The following is a 17,123-nucleotide window of genomic DNA, read 5'->3' on the forward strand; positions in this document are numbered from 1 at the left end:
AAATAAATAAATAAATAGGATTGCTTAAAATCTCAGTTTCATGAATTATGGAAAGATCAATGTCCTCCCCAAGATTTCTGCACATTCCCAGAGGGCTTGTCTTCTTATGGTCAGCTCTGGTTCTCTGTTTCTGCTAGATTCATTCAGCATAGGGATCAACTAGATGTCTTAAACCTGTTGTGCTGTTCTACGCAATGCTTACCCAGAGTTAACACTCAGATCTTTTTCTTAATTTTTACAAATGCCACTCCCATCAGCTATTTGTGCACATAGCAGACGGTGGCAAATGCAGGCAAATAAGGGGAGTTTACCACACAGAAATGCCAACAACTTCAAATTGAATATTGGGCATATCTTTTCCTAAGAGTGCCTTAGTCACCCCCATCACTAGGGGCTTTTCACTAGTAGATTGTATTTGTGTCCTATTCTTTCTTCCCTCTCTATTCCTGCCATGCTTCTCTGTAGGTGGGAGTAATCTTCCCCACCCCACTGAGTTCGTGCTTGGCCTCATGACTTAATCTGGCCAATGGTATACGTGTGGAAGTGACAGTGTGCCAGTTCCAAAATGAGGCTTTCGAGGCATGCCAAATTTCCACCAGCCCCCTTGTGTTCTTGTCATTTGCCAAAGGGCCATGTTCCAGTTTAGCTACCTCTTTTATTGCTCTGGCTCTAGCCTGCATCCCTTTGGATCTGACTCTCTTCCTTAGCAATTTACCAAACTATTTTATTAAACGAAAGCAATTCCAATACCCCCGCCCCCCACTCCCAATCCATAATACAATTAAGATAACATACTATTTTTATCCCACTTAATTTACAATAGCAAAACAATTGGAAATAAGCCAGCTTAGTTACATCTATATAATGCAATGTTATACAGCAAAATTGCATTTATAGATGGCTTAAAATTATTGGGGAGGAGATTAATTTAATTTAATTCAGTACAATTAAATCTTCGCTCTAAAAAGGATTTAAGGTGGTGGGGCTTACAGGGCTATGAAAAAAAGAAATATCAAAAAAGATATAAATTAGAAATATATAAATTAAATTGACACGCTTGGTTGCCTTCCCAATAATACCATCTCCTCCCTTCCTCTGAAATAGCAAAATAAGTAAGGCACATTAGTAATGTTCAAAATACCATCTCTGAACACGCTGATTAAAAAATGGGCAGAAGACCTGAATAGACATTTTTCCAAAGAAGATGAACAGATGGCCAACAGGCACATGAAAAGATACTCAACATCACTAATTATTAGAGAAATGCAAATCAAAACTACAATGAGATATCATCTCACACCTGTCAGAATGGCTGTCATCAAAAATGCCACAAATAACAAGTGCTGGCAAGGATGTGGAGAAAAGGAAACCCTCGTACACTGTTGGTGGGAATATAAATTGGTATAGCCACTATGGAAAACGATATGGAGGTTCCTTAAAAAACTAAAAATAGAACTATCATATGACCCAGCAGTTCTACTCCTGGGTATATATCTGAAGAAAACAAAAGATACATACACCCCAATATTCAGGGCATCATTATTTACAAAAGCCAAGATATAGAAGCAACCTATGTATCCAACAGATGAATAGATACAGAAGATATGTGTGTATATATACAATGGAATACTACTTAGCCATAAAAAACCGAAATTCTGCCATTTGCAACAATGTGGATGGACTTAGAGCGTGTTATGCCTAGTGAAATCAGTCAGACAGAGAAACACAAATACTCTGTTATCACTTATATGTGGAATCTAAAAACTAGCACAAACCTATGTATATAACAAAGCAGAAACAGACTCACAGATATAAAGAACAAGCTAGTGGTTATGAGTGGGGAGAAGAAGGGGGAGGGGCAAGATAGAGGTATGGGAGGGACTTCCCTGGTGGTCCAGTGGTTAAGACTCCTTGCTTCCACTGCAGGGGATGTGGGTTTGGTCCCTGGTTGGGGGAACTAAGATCCCTCATGCTGTGCAGTGTGGCCAAAGAGTTAAAAAAAAAAAAAAAGGGGAAAGGGATTAAGAGGTAAAATCTACTATGTATAAAATAAATAAACAACATGGATATATTATACAACACAGGGAAATATAGCCATTATTTTGTAATAACTTTAAATGGAATATAATCTATAAAAGTATTGAATTAATGTGGTATACACCTGAAACTAATATAAAATTGTAAATCAACTATACCTCAATAAAAAAAAAAAAAAACCCACCACCTCTATTCATTTGTAGGAGTATATGTGGCTTTTCAGATCTGTTGGGATTAACTAAAGAAAATTATAGAGTCAGAGGAGAAAAACTTAAAACTGAATGCTAAATATAACTATTATTATAATCCAAAGGAAAAACACACAGTAAAACCTTTGAGGTTGCCCTCATGGAGACACCCTACTTCATAGCACTGTGCCAGGTTTTCAGGTCTCACTGTTTTCTTAGAGCACCTCTTTTTTTTTTTCTACTTATTTTCCCTGTCTTCCCTGCCCCCCTTTCCACTCATTCTTTTCCCTTTTCTGCTGTGCTCAGTGTCCTGGAAGACTGATCTCTAGGTACTGCATGTCCAGGCCCCTTCCTGGTTGGCCAAAGCCTTGGAAAGTATGAGAGTGGAAGATTGGGGACAAGAAGGCCTGGGATGTTGGTATGTGGATGAATGTCTTGGAATGGTGAAAATATTTGTGTTTCCTATGAATGCCCACCAGAGGGCATCCATTCTAGAAGAGGCTTTCAAAAAATAAATGGACACAATGATCCAAACTGTGCATTCCTGTGACTTCCCTGGTGGTTCAGTGGGTAAGACTCCGCGCTCCCAATGTGGGGGGTACCCCAGATCGATCCCTGGTCGAGGAACTAGATCCCGCATGCATGCCGCAACTAAGAAGTCCACATACTGCAACTAAAAAAAGATCCTGCATGCCACAACTAAGACCTGGCGCAACCTAAATAAATAAATATTAAAAAAAAAAACAACAAAAAACTGTGCATGCCAGTCAGCCTCTTTCCCCAGAGCTCAACGGAGTCATGAGAAAGGTGGCCATGATGGTAGGGATGGAGTTGGTGCGTGGGCTCTGTGATATAGTTCCTCTCACCAAAGCTGATCTGGTCAATGATGGATGTCCAACAGCAGAGACCAACACTGACTCCCTGATATGGTATTATTCCCACCGGGGGACTAGATACTTCTTGGTGGTAGGTAGATAGTCCTGCAAATCAGTTAGCTGTATTGCACTGTAACAGACTGTTGGGAGAAATGCTGGCATTTCTAAGCAAATGGCATTGACAGCTTTGAGGATGTTTGCAAAGCTGCCTAGGGTTAGGGTGCAGATTTATTTCATTACAGGGTAATAAAGCTAGTTTCACCCTCCAATCTTGGAGACATTTCAGGGTGATAAAAATGTTTCCCACTGGGTTGGCAGGAAAATTTGTTTCCTGACCAGTATAATGAAGATAATGTTGGGGAAAAAAAATAACGATATTGTCTCTCTCCAGAGGGCAGGTTTGCTAGCACTCCTCCTTTAAGATTGAGCGTTTCCTAAGCTCAGTGTTCTTCATCTGTGTTACAGATCTACTGTGCGTGGCATTCAACTGCATCGCCCCCATGGTGTTTAGGGGGCAAGGAGAACTAATACAAACATGAAGTTCATGCTGCCTGCTATGCTGTGAATGATAAGCTGCCTAAATCTATTTGGGCTTGTTTTCTCCTTACCAGCTGACTCTATGGAAGTTAGCAGCTTAAGAATTGTCTAACCACATGACAACCTCTTGACCCCCAAACTTAATACCTTAATACTATAACCATTAATTATTTCTCATAGCCTATAAATTGGGCAGTTCTTCTGGTCTTATTTGGTCTCACTCATGCATCTGTAGTCAGATGGGGGATCAGCTGGGGTGGGGCTGGTCTGAAATAGCCTCAGCTGGGTCAACTTGGCTTTGTTCCATGTAGTCATTCACTCTCCAGCAGAGTAGGTTGGACTTATTCTCATGGCAATGGTAGCATTCCAAAATCAAACAAAAGACCTGAAGAACTGGTATGTGGGTGGACCTTGAGGCCTAGGTTCAAAACTAGCACACTGTTACTTCTGCTGTATTCTACTGGCCAGGCACAAGGCCAGCCCAATTCAAAGAGTGGGGATACAGATTCCATCTCTTAATGGAAGCAGCTCTAGAGCTACACTACAAGGGATTTACATACAGAGAGGAAGAATTGGGGCCATATGCTACCATATGCTTTATCCCTTCCATCAGGGAGGGAGTGGTGATTTAACCACATAGGAATAGATACATATCCCAGATTCAGATTTGACTTTTCTACTGCTATAGACACTGTTTGTGTTGCCCACCCCCCCAACTCCATTTCCAAATTCATATGTTGAAATCCTAATCCTCAATGTGATGGTATTAGGAGGTCAGGCCTTTGGGAGGTGATTAGGTCCTGAGGATGGAGCCCTCATGAATGGGGTTAGTGCCCTTATAAAACAGACCCCAGAGAGCTCCTTTGCCTCTTCAACCATGTGAGACACGGAGAGAAGACAGCTATCTATGAACCAGGAAGTGAGCTCTCACCAGACACTGAATCTGCCAGCACCTTGATCTTGGACTTCCCAGCCTCCAGAACTGTGAGAAATAAATTTCTGTTGTTTATAAGCCACTCAGTATATGGTATTCTGTTATAGTATCCTAATATCTCTATATATCCTATTGGTTCTGTTTTCCTGAAGAACCCTAATAATACCTAACTGCAATGTTTCTGCCAGCTCTAGCATTCATGGATACCTTATTCATTTTCATGGTATCTCACACATTGCTTCTGACTAAGGAGCTTATTTTTATTTATTTATTTATTTTAACATCTTTATTGGAGTATAATTGCTTTACAATGGTGTGTTAGTTTCTGCTTTATAACAAAGTGAATCAGTTATACATATACATATGTTCCCATATCTATTCCCTCTTGCATCTCCCTCCCTCCCACCCTCCCTATCCCACTCCTCTAGGTGGTCACAAAGCACCAAGCTGATCTCCCTGTGCTATGCGGTTGCTTCCCACTAGCTATTTTACGTTTGGTAGTGTATATATGTCCATGCCACTCTCTCACTTTGTCACAGCTTAACCTTCCCCCTCCCCATATCCTCAAGTCCATTCTCTAGTAGGTCTGTGTCTTTATTCCCATCTTGCCACTAGGTTCTTCATGACCTTTTTTTTTTTTTCCTTAGATTCCATATATATGTGTTAGCATACTATATTTGTTTTTCTCTTTCTGACTTACTTCACTCTGTATGACAGACTCTAACTCCATCCACCTCACTACAAATAACTCCATCTCGTTTCTTTTTATGGCTGAGTAATATTCCATTGTATATATGTGCCACATCTTCTTTATCCATTCGTCCGATAATGGACACTTAGGTTGCTTCCATGTCCTGGCTATTGTAAATAGAGCTGCAATGAACATTTTGGTACATGACTCTTTTTGAATTATGGTTTTCTCAGGGTATATGCCCAGTAGTGGGATTGCTGGGTCATATGGTAGTTCTATTTGTAGTTTTTTAAGGAACCTCCATACTGTTCTCCATAGTGGCTGTATCAATAAGGAGCTTATTTTATGATGAAAAAAGTATAGCAAAGAAACTTCTTGGTCTTGCCAGTTACCCCATTCACTCAGATGTAGCTATAATAAACAGTATAATGAGCTTTTGCAGACTCAGTTATGGTGGGAGCTGAGAGACAACATATTATGAGTTGTGGTGCTGTCTTACGGTATATATGTGGTATATGCCTCATATCAACAGCTAAAGTATGTACTGGTTTCTTCCACAGTTAGAATACACGATTCTGGGAACCAAGAGATAGGAATGGTTCTTGTCACTTTTACACGTAATAACTCATTTATGAATTCTTGTGTTCAGTGGGTTTGGAGTATTTAGTCCTCAAAGGAGGAGTAGTTCCACTAAAGAACACAGTCACTGTTTCATTACATTGGAACATGTAATGAAACTGCCCCTGGTCATTTTGGGCTTTTCTTGCTGAGCCAACAGGCAGAGAAGGGGTTAATATACCAGTCTGAGTAATTGACCCCAATTTCCAAGGGGACACTGGGTTGATGTTATACAATAGGGACAGGGAACACTTTATTTGAAGCCAAAGGATTCAATGGGGCACCTCGTATTCCCATGTACAATAATGCAGGTCAAGGGAAAATGTCATCAATTTATTTTATTATTTTTTTTAAATTTAATTAATTAATTAATTAATTTTTGGCTGCTTTGGGTCTTCGTTGCTGCACGCTGGCCTTCCTTAGTTGTGGTGAGCGGGAGCTACTCTTCATTGCGGTGCATGGGCTTCTCATTGCGGTGGCTTCTCTTGTTGCGGAGCATGGGCTCTAGGTGCGCGGGCTTCAGTAGTTGTAGCTTGCGGGTTCTAGAGCACAGGCTCAGTAGTTGTGGCGCATGGGCTTAGTTGCTCCGTGGCATGTGGGATCTTCCCAGACCAGGGCTCAAACCCGTGTCCCCTGCATTGGCAGGTGGATTCTTAACCACTGCGCCACCAGGGAAGCCCAAATGTCATCAATTTAATAAAGACAGTTTTTCATTTCAAAATTAAAGAAAGTGGAATATTCTTGTTTCTATACCAATCTGGCCTTAGCTTCTCAACTTTATTTCTATCACTCTTCTCTGTTTCCTGTATGCACTTTTCTCTCAATATGAACTGAATTTCCTTTGTTTTTCTGAATGCACCAAACTCCTTCCTACAGCCTTGTATCTAATAATAACAATGATAATACTTTGTACCATCTCTGAAATCAGGACGCATCTTAAGATTGCTGTTGGCCAGTTGTTCATGTGTAGACTGGGCCATAGCAATTCACATTGTCATAACTTCAACCGAGTTCTGGGAATGTGTTGTCTTTAATTGGCATTCAAGGTATCTTAAAAAGATTTCCCGGGCTTCCCTGGTGGCGCAGTGGTTGAGAATCTGCCTGCCAATGCAGGGGACATGGGTTCAAGCCCTGGTCTGGGAAGGTCCCACATGCCGCGGAGCAACTAGGCCCGTGCGCCACAACTACTGAGCTTGCGCGTCTGGAGCTTGTGCTCCGCAACAAGAGAGGCCACGACAGTGAGAGGCCCATGCACCGCGATGAAGAGTGGCCCCCACTCGCCGCAACTAGAGAAAGCCCTCGCACAGAAACGAAGACCCAACACAGCAAAAATAAATAAATTAGTTAATTTAAAAAAAAAAAGAAAGATTTCCCTATAATTTGCATTGAAACAGAAAGTTTTTAAGTGCACAGAAAGGTATAGGGAGTACAGCAGTATGACATAGGATACAAATCTTTGTCTAAAGAAGTGTAAATTATCTATTTTCAGTAAGTATACCTAAATCTAAGCAATAAGAAACCATTGTTTTTAATTTCAGCATTTGTTCTTAATGTTGTACATAAAATAATGGCTTGTTTTACAATTGCTGGCAGCTTATTTTTGATAAAATATGGTAACAATAATAATAGCTGCTAACATTTATTAAAGGCACTGTTTGCTAAGTCCCTTTAATTGCGCTGGACACATTTGTATATGTGGTAGTCTCTTTGGTCTGGGATGCCTTTCTTTCTTTCTGGAAAATTCACTATTTCAAAGCCAGATTAAAAATTGTTTCCTCTGTAAAACTTCCCTGAGGCATCCTGAAGTTAGGTTTGATCAGTCTGGGTGTCTCCCTTCCCTGTTAGACTGTAGAACCTTGAGGGTAAAGACCATTTTTTCCGTGTTTTGGGGTCTTCTGTACCTACCACAGTCTGCTTCTTTTTCTAAGCATCCTACATTAACTTGTTTCAAAGAATGAAACAACAAACAGCTAAAGTTTAGTGCAGGATGTAAACCTTGACCTTGGATTTATTAACACTAGCACGTGAACCATACTTTACTGCGCAAAATGTTTCTGCGTTATTTCATTCCACTGTCACTACATCTTTGTCAGGCTAGGTGTTACTGCAATTGTAGTTGAGGCTACTTGTTCATTAAGTGCTAGTCGTAGTGAAATAGGAGGGAAGGGGGCAGGGCACAACCTTTAAAAGAATGACATGGCCAGGAGTTCCCTGGTGGCCTAGTGGTTAGGATTCTGGGCTTCCACTGCTGTGGCCTGGGTTCAATCCCTGGTCAGAGAACTGAGATCCTGCAAGCTGTGTGGTGCAGCCAAAAAACAAACAAACAAAAAGAATGACATAGCCATTGAGGATATGACATAAACTGGTTACAATCAATTAGGTCCAAGATAGCAGAAGATTCACCGTCCAGTAGACCTTGAGCCTCCATTATATGCTCATTGTAATACATTAGCATATGCCAAATGACACACCTACAGGCGCCTACAGTTCCAAGGCAGACCACAAAAGGCCAAAAAGTGGGCAGTGGCCCAGTTCTTGGAAATCCCCATCCCTTCCCCAAAATAGTTGAATAATCCTCCCACTCACTAGCCTATGAAATTACTCAGCCCACAAAAACCATCTACCCCATATTTCAGGGCCTCTCATCTTCTGAGATGGCTCACACTCTGTGGAGTGTGTTTCTCCCACCACCGCTCTCACTTTTTGAGATGGACTGCATTCTGTCTATGGGATGTTGTATCTCTCTAAATAATCCATGTCTTCCGTATCGCATTGCCTCTCGCTGAATTCCTTCTGCGCTGAGACATAAAGAACCTGAGCTTCAGTAAGTCCTAACACCAGGTGAGCAATTTTAATTAAAAGACAGTGGGTTTGAGTCCCAGTCAGAGTTTTGGCTGAGTAAAAGTCTCAGCCCATGGGTTCAAATCCAAGTGTGAGTTTCGGCTGGGTTCAATCCCATCTGAGTTGTGCAGTCTGAAGCTTTGTTGCTTAACCCTTGGCCTCAGAATTCTTTCCACTCTCCCTTAGCTGTCAGAGGATGGCTTGAGTCCTTAAAGGATAGGTAGCTTTTGAACAACTGGAGTGAGAAAGCAAGGAGAAGTACCCTAGGCTGGGGCAGGGGTGGGGGTGGTGGCATCCAGCTTCCTGTAAGCAGGTAGGGTAGGGGGGCCCCAGAGAAAGAATCAGGCATGGCTTTCTTGACATAAGGGAAGCAATTTTTAGCCTAAGCCATTTTGTGACCTAAGCCTGACCACGTCTGTCCTTGAATAGGTCTCGGTAATTAATTAAGTGAGGGAATGCAGGAACAAAGGAAAAGCAGTCAAGAAACAAGTTTCTGGGACTTCCCCAGTGGTCCAGTGGTTAAGACTCAGAGCTTCCACTGCAGGGGGTGCAGGATCGATCCCTGGTTGGGGGACTAATATCCCGCATGCCATGAGCCATGGCAAAAAAAAAAAAAAAGAAACAAGTTTCTCCCCAAGGCATATACATAACAATCTGATACATGTCTTCGGGTTCTACAGGAACTAAGACTCCCCACCCAGGTGGAGGATGGAATGATGATGTCGACCCTCCTGACTTCAATCAACTAAAGCCTGGACTCTGTTGACCTCTGCCCCAATTCTACGATGAATTCTCCTCTGCTCAAGCCCCTTCATGAATAGGTACACTCCCTTAGCTTAACACCTCCCCAATTTTCCTGTTTGGAGACATACTGCATTGGGGAAGATTCTTTGTTTTCCTTACTTGCTCCAAGTAATATATCCTTCCTTATTCCGAACTTTGGCTTAGTCGTGTCTTTTGGGTTCACTAAGGTGAACCAGTTTTCCAGTAACGGTTTGACCAAGAGGAGAGTGCAGGCAACATACAGATGGCAAATATTGTGAACAGCAATGGATGAGGCGAACGTCAGTTTGACCTTCCCTTATCTCCTGAGTCAAAATCCTTACACAGCTCCAGGTTTTGTCTCTAGCTCTGGAAAGCTCCACCTCTGCCCTTTACCGGAGAGTACTTCCTCCCTCCCCGGGCTCAGTTCCCCCGCCAGTCTCTCCGTCACTCAGACCAACAGCAAGCTCCCCAAATCCCCCATTGGCTCCTCTAGCCTTTCCGACCCGGCTCCTCCCACCAGAAGCCCAGCCCCCTGCGCTACGCTCTCGCTCTGGCTTACCTTCCTCCGGCGCAGGTGGCGTAGGCGGCCAAATCCGGCGGCACAGCTGCAGGGCAGTCGAGCAGCCGGAAGCGGCCTCTCTTTCCCGGAACCCCACTGCCTTGTGGGACCGTTGCTGGTTCCTCCAGCCTGGGCAGGTTTTCCGGACTCTTCCGCTCCACCTCTCTCCTCGGGTACGGAAGCTGAGAGGGTGTGAGGACTGCCATGGCGGCGCACCTCAAGAAGCGGGTGTACGAGGAATTCACTAAGGTGGTTCAGGTAAGCTCTGGAAGGAAAGGTCCCGGGACCGGTCTGGGGTAGGGGAAGGTTCTCCACGCCCCAGGCACTTTGCCAGACCAGGCGCCACAAAGCTGGGTTGAGTGCCTACTGCTTTGGTAGGCAGCCTCTCTGAGGCTACACTTTAGTGGGCGTGTCGTTTGCCGCTGCTGTTGTCAGCATTAATACGTGCAGTCTGACACTAAAAAATTATTAGAAGAAACAAACAGCGCTTTACAATCTACGAAAATATCTTATTCGTTACTTCATTTTATTGGTATTACATTAGCATCCTCGTTTTACAGATGAGGACTTTGAGGCTTCCGGTGGAGTATGAGGACACAGAGCCAGTTAGTGGCAAATTGCCTCCCAACTCCCGTTACAAAAAAAAGCGCCCAAGGACAAGTTGGCTGTATGCAGAGCTCTAAGGGATTGGAAGAGGAGTCTATAGAAATCCTCAAGACCCAGTCAGAGCAGGCGAGGGTCACAGGCTTCATAGGGGTGGAACTTTCTGTTGGTAGAACAGTTCACCTAGGAAGGAGAGTAATACCTTCCTCCTTTAGAGTTGTTTAAGGACTGGTGGGCCAAACCCGTGTTAGCAGTCAGTGATTCTCCTTGCATTTCCTCATAGATATAGCTGAAGTAGTGGTTGATCCCACGTCATACCTTGTGTTGTGCTTCTCAAACTGTGTATCCAATTCACCTGGGGTCTTTTTAAAATATAGATTCTACTCAGTAAGTAAATCGGGCCGGGGAGGTGAGGCAATAATCTGCATTTCTGAGAAGCCCTCAATTGATGCCAGTCAGTAGCATCCTTCCGTCCATAGACTTGTGGAGTAACAAGCTTTAGACCATCCAGCAGGACACTGATCCTTAAACATTTCATTTATTCCTTCAACAAGAGTTTACTGAGTAAAAGAGTGGTTACTACGTATTAGGTATGGTAAAAGGTGCTGAGCTACAAAGTCCAATACACATTAGGGTCCCTGTCCTTTAGGAACTCACAGGCGAGTGGGAGATGCGGAACGGCATATCTGTGATTATAGTACAAAGAGGTAATTGCATCGACAAATCAAGTCTTCCTCTTTTTACAGCTACTTGTTTTTTTAAAAATAACTTTATTTATTTATTTTTGGCTGCGTTGGGTCTTGGTTGCTGCGCGCGGGCTTTTTCTAGTGGCGGCGAGTTGGGGCTACTCCGTTGCGGTGCGCGGGCTTCTCATTGCGGTGGCTTCTCTTGTTGCGGAGCACGGGCTCTAGGCGCGCGGGCTTAAGTAGTTGTGGCACACGGGCTCAGTAGTTGTGATTTGCAGGCTGTAGAGAGCAGGCTCAGTAGTTGTGGCGCACGGGCTTAGTTGCTCCGTGGCATGTGGTATCCTCCTGGACCAGGGCTCGAACCCGTGTCTCCTAGCATTGGCAGGCGGATTCTTAGCCACTGCGCCACAAGGGAAGCCCGCCCCCTTTTTTAACAGCTACTTCTTTTTGTAAAAACTCCCTAGCCAAACTCCCTAGCTCTTTGTGATTTAACAGTATTCCTTCTAACTGTATCACTGCCTTTTTTGTTTTGTGGACACTTTGTGACATATTCCCATTGTGTGTAGGGAGGTTAGTTTGCTTCTTATTCTTGTTTTTTTCTGAAAATAACCTTGATATTTACCTTGACACTCTTTTGTTGCTCCTTTTTATGTGAAATTAGTTTTCCTCAACTTTTAAAATGAGTCAACATTCAGGAAAGCTTTTTGGCTTCACAGAGCTCCCTCTTCTGTGGCTTGCTTTTTGGGATTTCCTGGCTCTGTTTCCTTTGCCCCCCCCCTTTTTAAAAAATTGTGGCAAAATATATATAACACAGAATTTATCATTTTAACCATTTTTTAAGTGTAGGGTTCAGTGGCATTAAGTACTTTCACTTTGTTGTGCAGTGTCACTTCCTTTCTTTCCAGTATTCTGTTGTTCCCCCTTACCAAGACTACTCACCCCTCCTCCAGCATGCCACGTGTTTGCACCTCTCCAAACTTTTGTATCTGTTGTCTCTTTTACATAGAATGGATGTCATGCTTCCCTCTCTCTTTGTTCTCCACCCAGTGGACTTATATTTTTGCTTTAGTCTCTCCTCCCCTGCTTCTGTAGCACTCATCTGTTTGTACTTATCACTCAGTGCTACTATAATTACTAGTGTACATATCTCCCCACCAGTTTGGGCTCCTTGAGGGCAGAGATGATGCGTGGTTCATCTGTGTTCCCTCGATAGACCATAAGGCCTGGCTCACTAAAATGTTATTGATGGTTGAATGATAGCAGATATTGGTCTGTCCTTCTCCTTATATACTCCCTAGGGGAAAAAAATCTTTCCAATCTTTTGACCTAACTGCAGCCCAGATAACACTGAAGACCAAATTTGTGTGGAATAGGATGGAAATGGGTAAAGATTTTAAGAGAAGAGCTCATTTCTTGACTTCATTGTTCATGCATGGTTACCATGGAGTGATGAAATGAGATCTTACTGCTTCTGTTATTTTTGCTCTGCTATGAAGATGAGGGAGAGAGAACTGATATGTATCTAGTGCTTATTATGTGTTTGCACAATAAAGACATTATACTTTAGACTTCTTAAATATCCCTATGTTGTAGGTATTGTATTCCTTTTCATAGAAGAAGGAGAAGGCCTCCTCTAGCTAGTAAGTGGTAATTGAACTCAAATTCCTCTGACTTCAAAGCCCTTGGTCTTTTTATCATGCCATGCCATGTTCCTGTCTAGAATAATCCTAGTCTCTTCTCTGTAGAAGTGAAAATTTGTAAAGAGGTGATTGCTCAAGGTATCATTATGATGCATCAAGCGTTAAGGAAAAGTTTTTTTTTTTGAATTTTATTTTATTTTTAATACAGCAGGTTATTAGTTATCTTTTTTATATGTATTAGTGTATATATGTCAATCCCAATCTCCCAATTCATCCCACCACCACCCCTCACCCCTTTCCCCCTTTGGTGTCCATACATTTGTTCTCTACATCTGTGTCTCCATTTCTGCATGCAAACTGGTTCATCTGTACCATTTTTCTAGGTTCCACATATATGCGTTAATATACGATATTTGTTGTTCTCTTTCTGACTTACTTCACTCTGTATGACAGTTTCTAAGTCCATCCATGTCTCTACAAATGACCCAATTTCGTTCCTTTTTATGTCTGAGTAATATTCTATTGTATGTATGTACCACATCTTCTTTATCCATTCGTCTGTCTCTGGGCATTTAGGTTGCTTCCATGACCTGGCTATTGTAAATAGTGCTTCACTGAACATTGGGGTGCATGTGTCTTTGAATTGTGGTTTTCTCCAGGTATATGCCCAGTAGTGGGATTGCTGGGTCATATGGTAATTCTATTTTTAGTTTTTTAAGGAAACGCCATACTGTTCTCCATAGTGGCTGTATTAATTTACATTCCCACCAACAGTGCAAGAGGATTCCCTTTTCTCCACACCCTCTCCAGCATTTGTTGTTTGTAGATTTTCTGATGATGCCCATTCTGACTGGTGTGAGGTGATACCTCATTGTAGTTTTGATTTGCATTTCTCTAATAATTAGTGATGTTGAGTAGCTTTTCATGTGCTTTTTGGCCAACTGTATGTCTTCTTTGGAGAAATGTCTGTTTAGGTCTTCTGCCCATTTTTTGATTGGGTTGTTTGTTTTTTTAATATTGAGCTGCATGAGCTGTTTATATATTTTGGAGATTAATCTTTTGTCCATTGATTTGTTTGCAAATATTTTCTCCCATTCTGAGGGTTGTCTTTTCATCTTGTTTATAGTTTCCTTTGCTGTGCAAAAGCTTTGAAGTTTCATTAGGTCCCATTTGTTTATTTTTGTTTTTATTTCCATTACTCTAGGAGTTGGTCAAAAAAGAGCTTGCTGTGATTTAGGTCAGAGTGTTCTTCCTATGTTTTCCTCTAAGGGTTTTATACTGTCCAGTCTTACATTTAGGTCTTTAATCCATTTTGAGTTTATTTTTGTGTATGGTGTTAGGGAGTGTTCTAATTTCATTCTTTTACCTGTAGCTGTCCAGTTTTCCCAGCACCAGTTATTGAAGAGACTGTCTTTTCTTCATTGTATATCCTTGCCTCCTTTGTTATAGATTAGTTGACCATAGGTGCGTGGGTTTATCTATGGGCTTTCTATCCTGTTCCATTGATCTATATTTCTGTTTTTTGTGCCAGTACCATATTGTCTTGATTACTGTAGCTTTGTAGTATAGTCTGAAGTCAGGGCGTCTGATTCCTCCAGCTCCATTTTTCTTTCTCAAGACTGCTTTGGCTATTCGGGGTCTTTTGTGTCTCCATACAAGTTTTAAGATTTTTTGTTCTAGTTCTGTGAAAAATGCCATTGGTAATTTGATAGGGATTGCATTGAATCTGTAGATTGCTTTGGGTAGTATAGTCATTTTCACAATGTTGATTCTTCCAGTCCAACAACGTGGTATATCTCTCCATCTGTTTGTGTCATCTTTGATTTCTTTCATCAGTGTCTTGCCGTTTTCTGAGTATAGGTCTTTTACCTCCTTATGTAGGTTTATTCCTAGGTATTTTATTCTTTTTATTGCAATGGTGAATGGGATTGTTTCCTTAATTTCTCTTTCTGATCTTTCGTTTTTAGTGTATAGGAATGCAAGTGATTTCTGTGCATTAATTTTGTAACCTACAACTTTACCAAATTCATTGATTAGCTCTAGTAGTTTTCTGATGATTACTATTGATTACAACTTTTATCTTCTGTTTTGATCCTCTGTATATCTACACACCAGGGCCTTACGTAAGCCCTGGAGTAACAGGTTCCCTTTTACATGAACTTTTTGGCACTCATCGTATGTAACAGATGCATCTAGAATAGTTCTAGTTATGCACCATCCTTGGGAAAATTGAGAAAATAGTTACTCAGCTAATTTTGTGTGTTCTGTGGTTCAGATGAGGATCCCTGATTGAGATAGACTAGTGGTAGGTCATCATTTCTGTTTTACAGATGATAAAAACGTGAATCATGACGTACTTAGAATAGAGCAGCAGAGTTGGAATCAGAGACAACTTCTAATTCCAAATCAATCATTCAGTAAATATTTGTTAAGTAGCTGCAGTTTGCTAGGCATATGGCAATGTATTTTTTTCCTACACTGACCATCCTTCTAATAAAGGTAGAATGATTTGGGTGAAAATAGTCATCTGTTATGAGAGGAAGATTTTTTTCCTCAGTGTAAGCTGCAGACCATTCCCATCAGTTCTAGTTTTCTTAGGAGGCAAGATGAGCCTAGTAAGTGCCTCAGCACAGTCTGAATATATTTGTCGAATTGAGATTTCTTTTCTAATAAGGAGTGGAGCAGATCCTTTGTTGTCCTCTTAACCCTAAAGCTACAATAATCCTAAGAGATAGGCAGAACAAAATATTCGTGGACCTGCTTTACAGAGAAAGAAACTGAGACTTAGAGAAGTTAAATAACTTGCCCAAAGCTGTAGGAGCTAGTGAGAAGCAAAATTGGGACTCATAGCTTTGTCTCCAGTTGGCTCCTTTCCCAGTTCATAACACTGCTCTTTGTTTAGGCTGGGTCTGTTACGTAAATACATTATTTTGGTATAGGAAAAATTATTTCCATCAAACAAGGTAAAGTTAAATTTGCAAACTTTCTGTTTTCAGTCAAGTTTTCATGTTTTATCTTTCCTACCCTCTTGCAGCAACAGCAGGAGGAAATTGCTACTAAGAAACTCCGACTGACAAAACCAAGTAAATCTGCAGCACTCCACATAGATCTGTGTAAGGCTACCTCCCCAGCAGATGCTTTGCAGTACCTACTTCAGTTTGCCAGGAAGCCTGTGGAGGCAGAAAGTGTGGAAGGAGTAGTCAGGATTCTCTTGGAACATTATTACAAGGTAAGAATGTCTTGAGGACCTGATGGGAGTGTGTATGGGAGTGTGTATAAGAGTTGTATCATGTGTCTGCAGAATGGGTTAATATGCAAAATAAATAATAATGTTCATAATGTTCATTCAGCAGTCTTTTACTGAGTGTCTTCCATGTGCTAGGCACTGTGGATACAGAGATAAAAAAGATCCAAAAAGATCCTATCATCAGAAGCTTACAGGGGCTTCCCTGGTGGCAGAGTGGGGACACGGGTTCCAGCCCTGGTCCGGGAAGATCCCACATGCTGTGGAGCAACTAAGCCCGTGCACCACAGCTACTGAAGCCCGCACACTTGGAGCCTGTGCTCCACAGCAAGGGAAGCCACTGCATTGAGAAGCCCGCGCACCGCAATGAAGAGTAGCCCCCGCTTGCGGCAACTAGAGAAAGCCCACAGGCAGCAACGAAAACCCAGTGCAGTCCCCCTAAAAAAAAAAAAAAAAAAAAAAAAAAAAAGAAGCTTACAGTATCTAGATGGAAACAGATGTGAATGATAAAATGCATCAAATTGCTCAGAGTACTGAGAGAGTGCATTGGCGCACAAAGGAGGAGTTAACTTCAACCATGACCCTTCTGTAACCAGATTTGTCTCTGGCATACAGTCCTCTCATCCTGCTGTTACTGCTTTAATTCAAGGCCCTCATGTCTAACTGCAATAGCCATTTTTTAATTTTTAACTGTTTTTTAGCTAAGTGGCATTTTATTTCTCTATTTTCATGGGTTAGAAAAAAACATCAGTTCATGCATAGTTAAATACAGGAAATATTTTAAGCAGAAAATGAAATTTGCAAAACGTGTTTATTTTTCAGTTTTTATTTGTAAGTAAGATCTGAAGTAAAAGAAGAAATAATTTTCAAATATTTGAATCATAGATGACTTCGAATTTTAAACT

General features: G+C 41.7%; 1 protein-coding gene across 1 annotated transcript in view; it reads left to right on the plus strand.

The window, feature by feature from the left end:
- INTS4 (integrator complex subunit 4) overlaps positions 1 to 17,123 on the plus strand; it is a 137,730-nt gene that overhangs the window by 7,254 nt on the left and 113,353 nt on the right. Inside the window, exons 2-4 of the mRNA XM_036859703.1 lie at positions 9,402 to 9,542; positions 10,061 to 10,303; positions 16,009 to 16,203. Coding sequence (XP_036715598.1) covers positions 10,250 to 10,303; positions 16,009 to 16,203 — 249 coding nt within the window. The 5' untranslated portion in view covers positions 9,402 to 9,542; positions 10,061 to 10,249. The remainder of the gene's footprint in view (positions 1 to 9,401; positions 9,543 to 10,060; positions 10,304 to 16,008; positions 16,204 to 17,123) is intronic.

Source organism: Balaenoptera musculus, chromosome 8 (genome assembly GCF_009873245.2).
Source record: "Balaenoptera musculus isolate JJ_BM4_2016_0621 chromosome 8, mBalMus1.pri.v3, whole genome shotgun sequence".
NCBI lineage: Eukaryota > Metazoa > Chordata > Mammalia > Artiodactyla > Balaenopteridae > Balaenoptera > Balaenoptera musculus.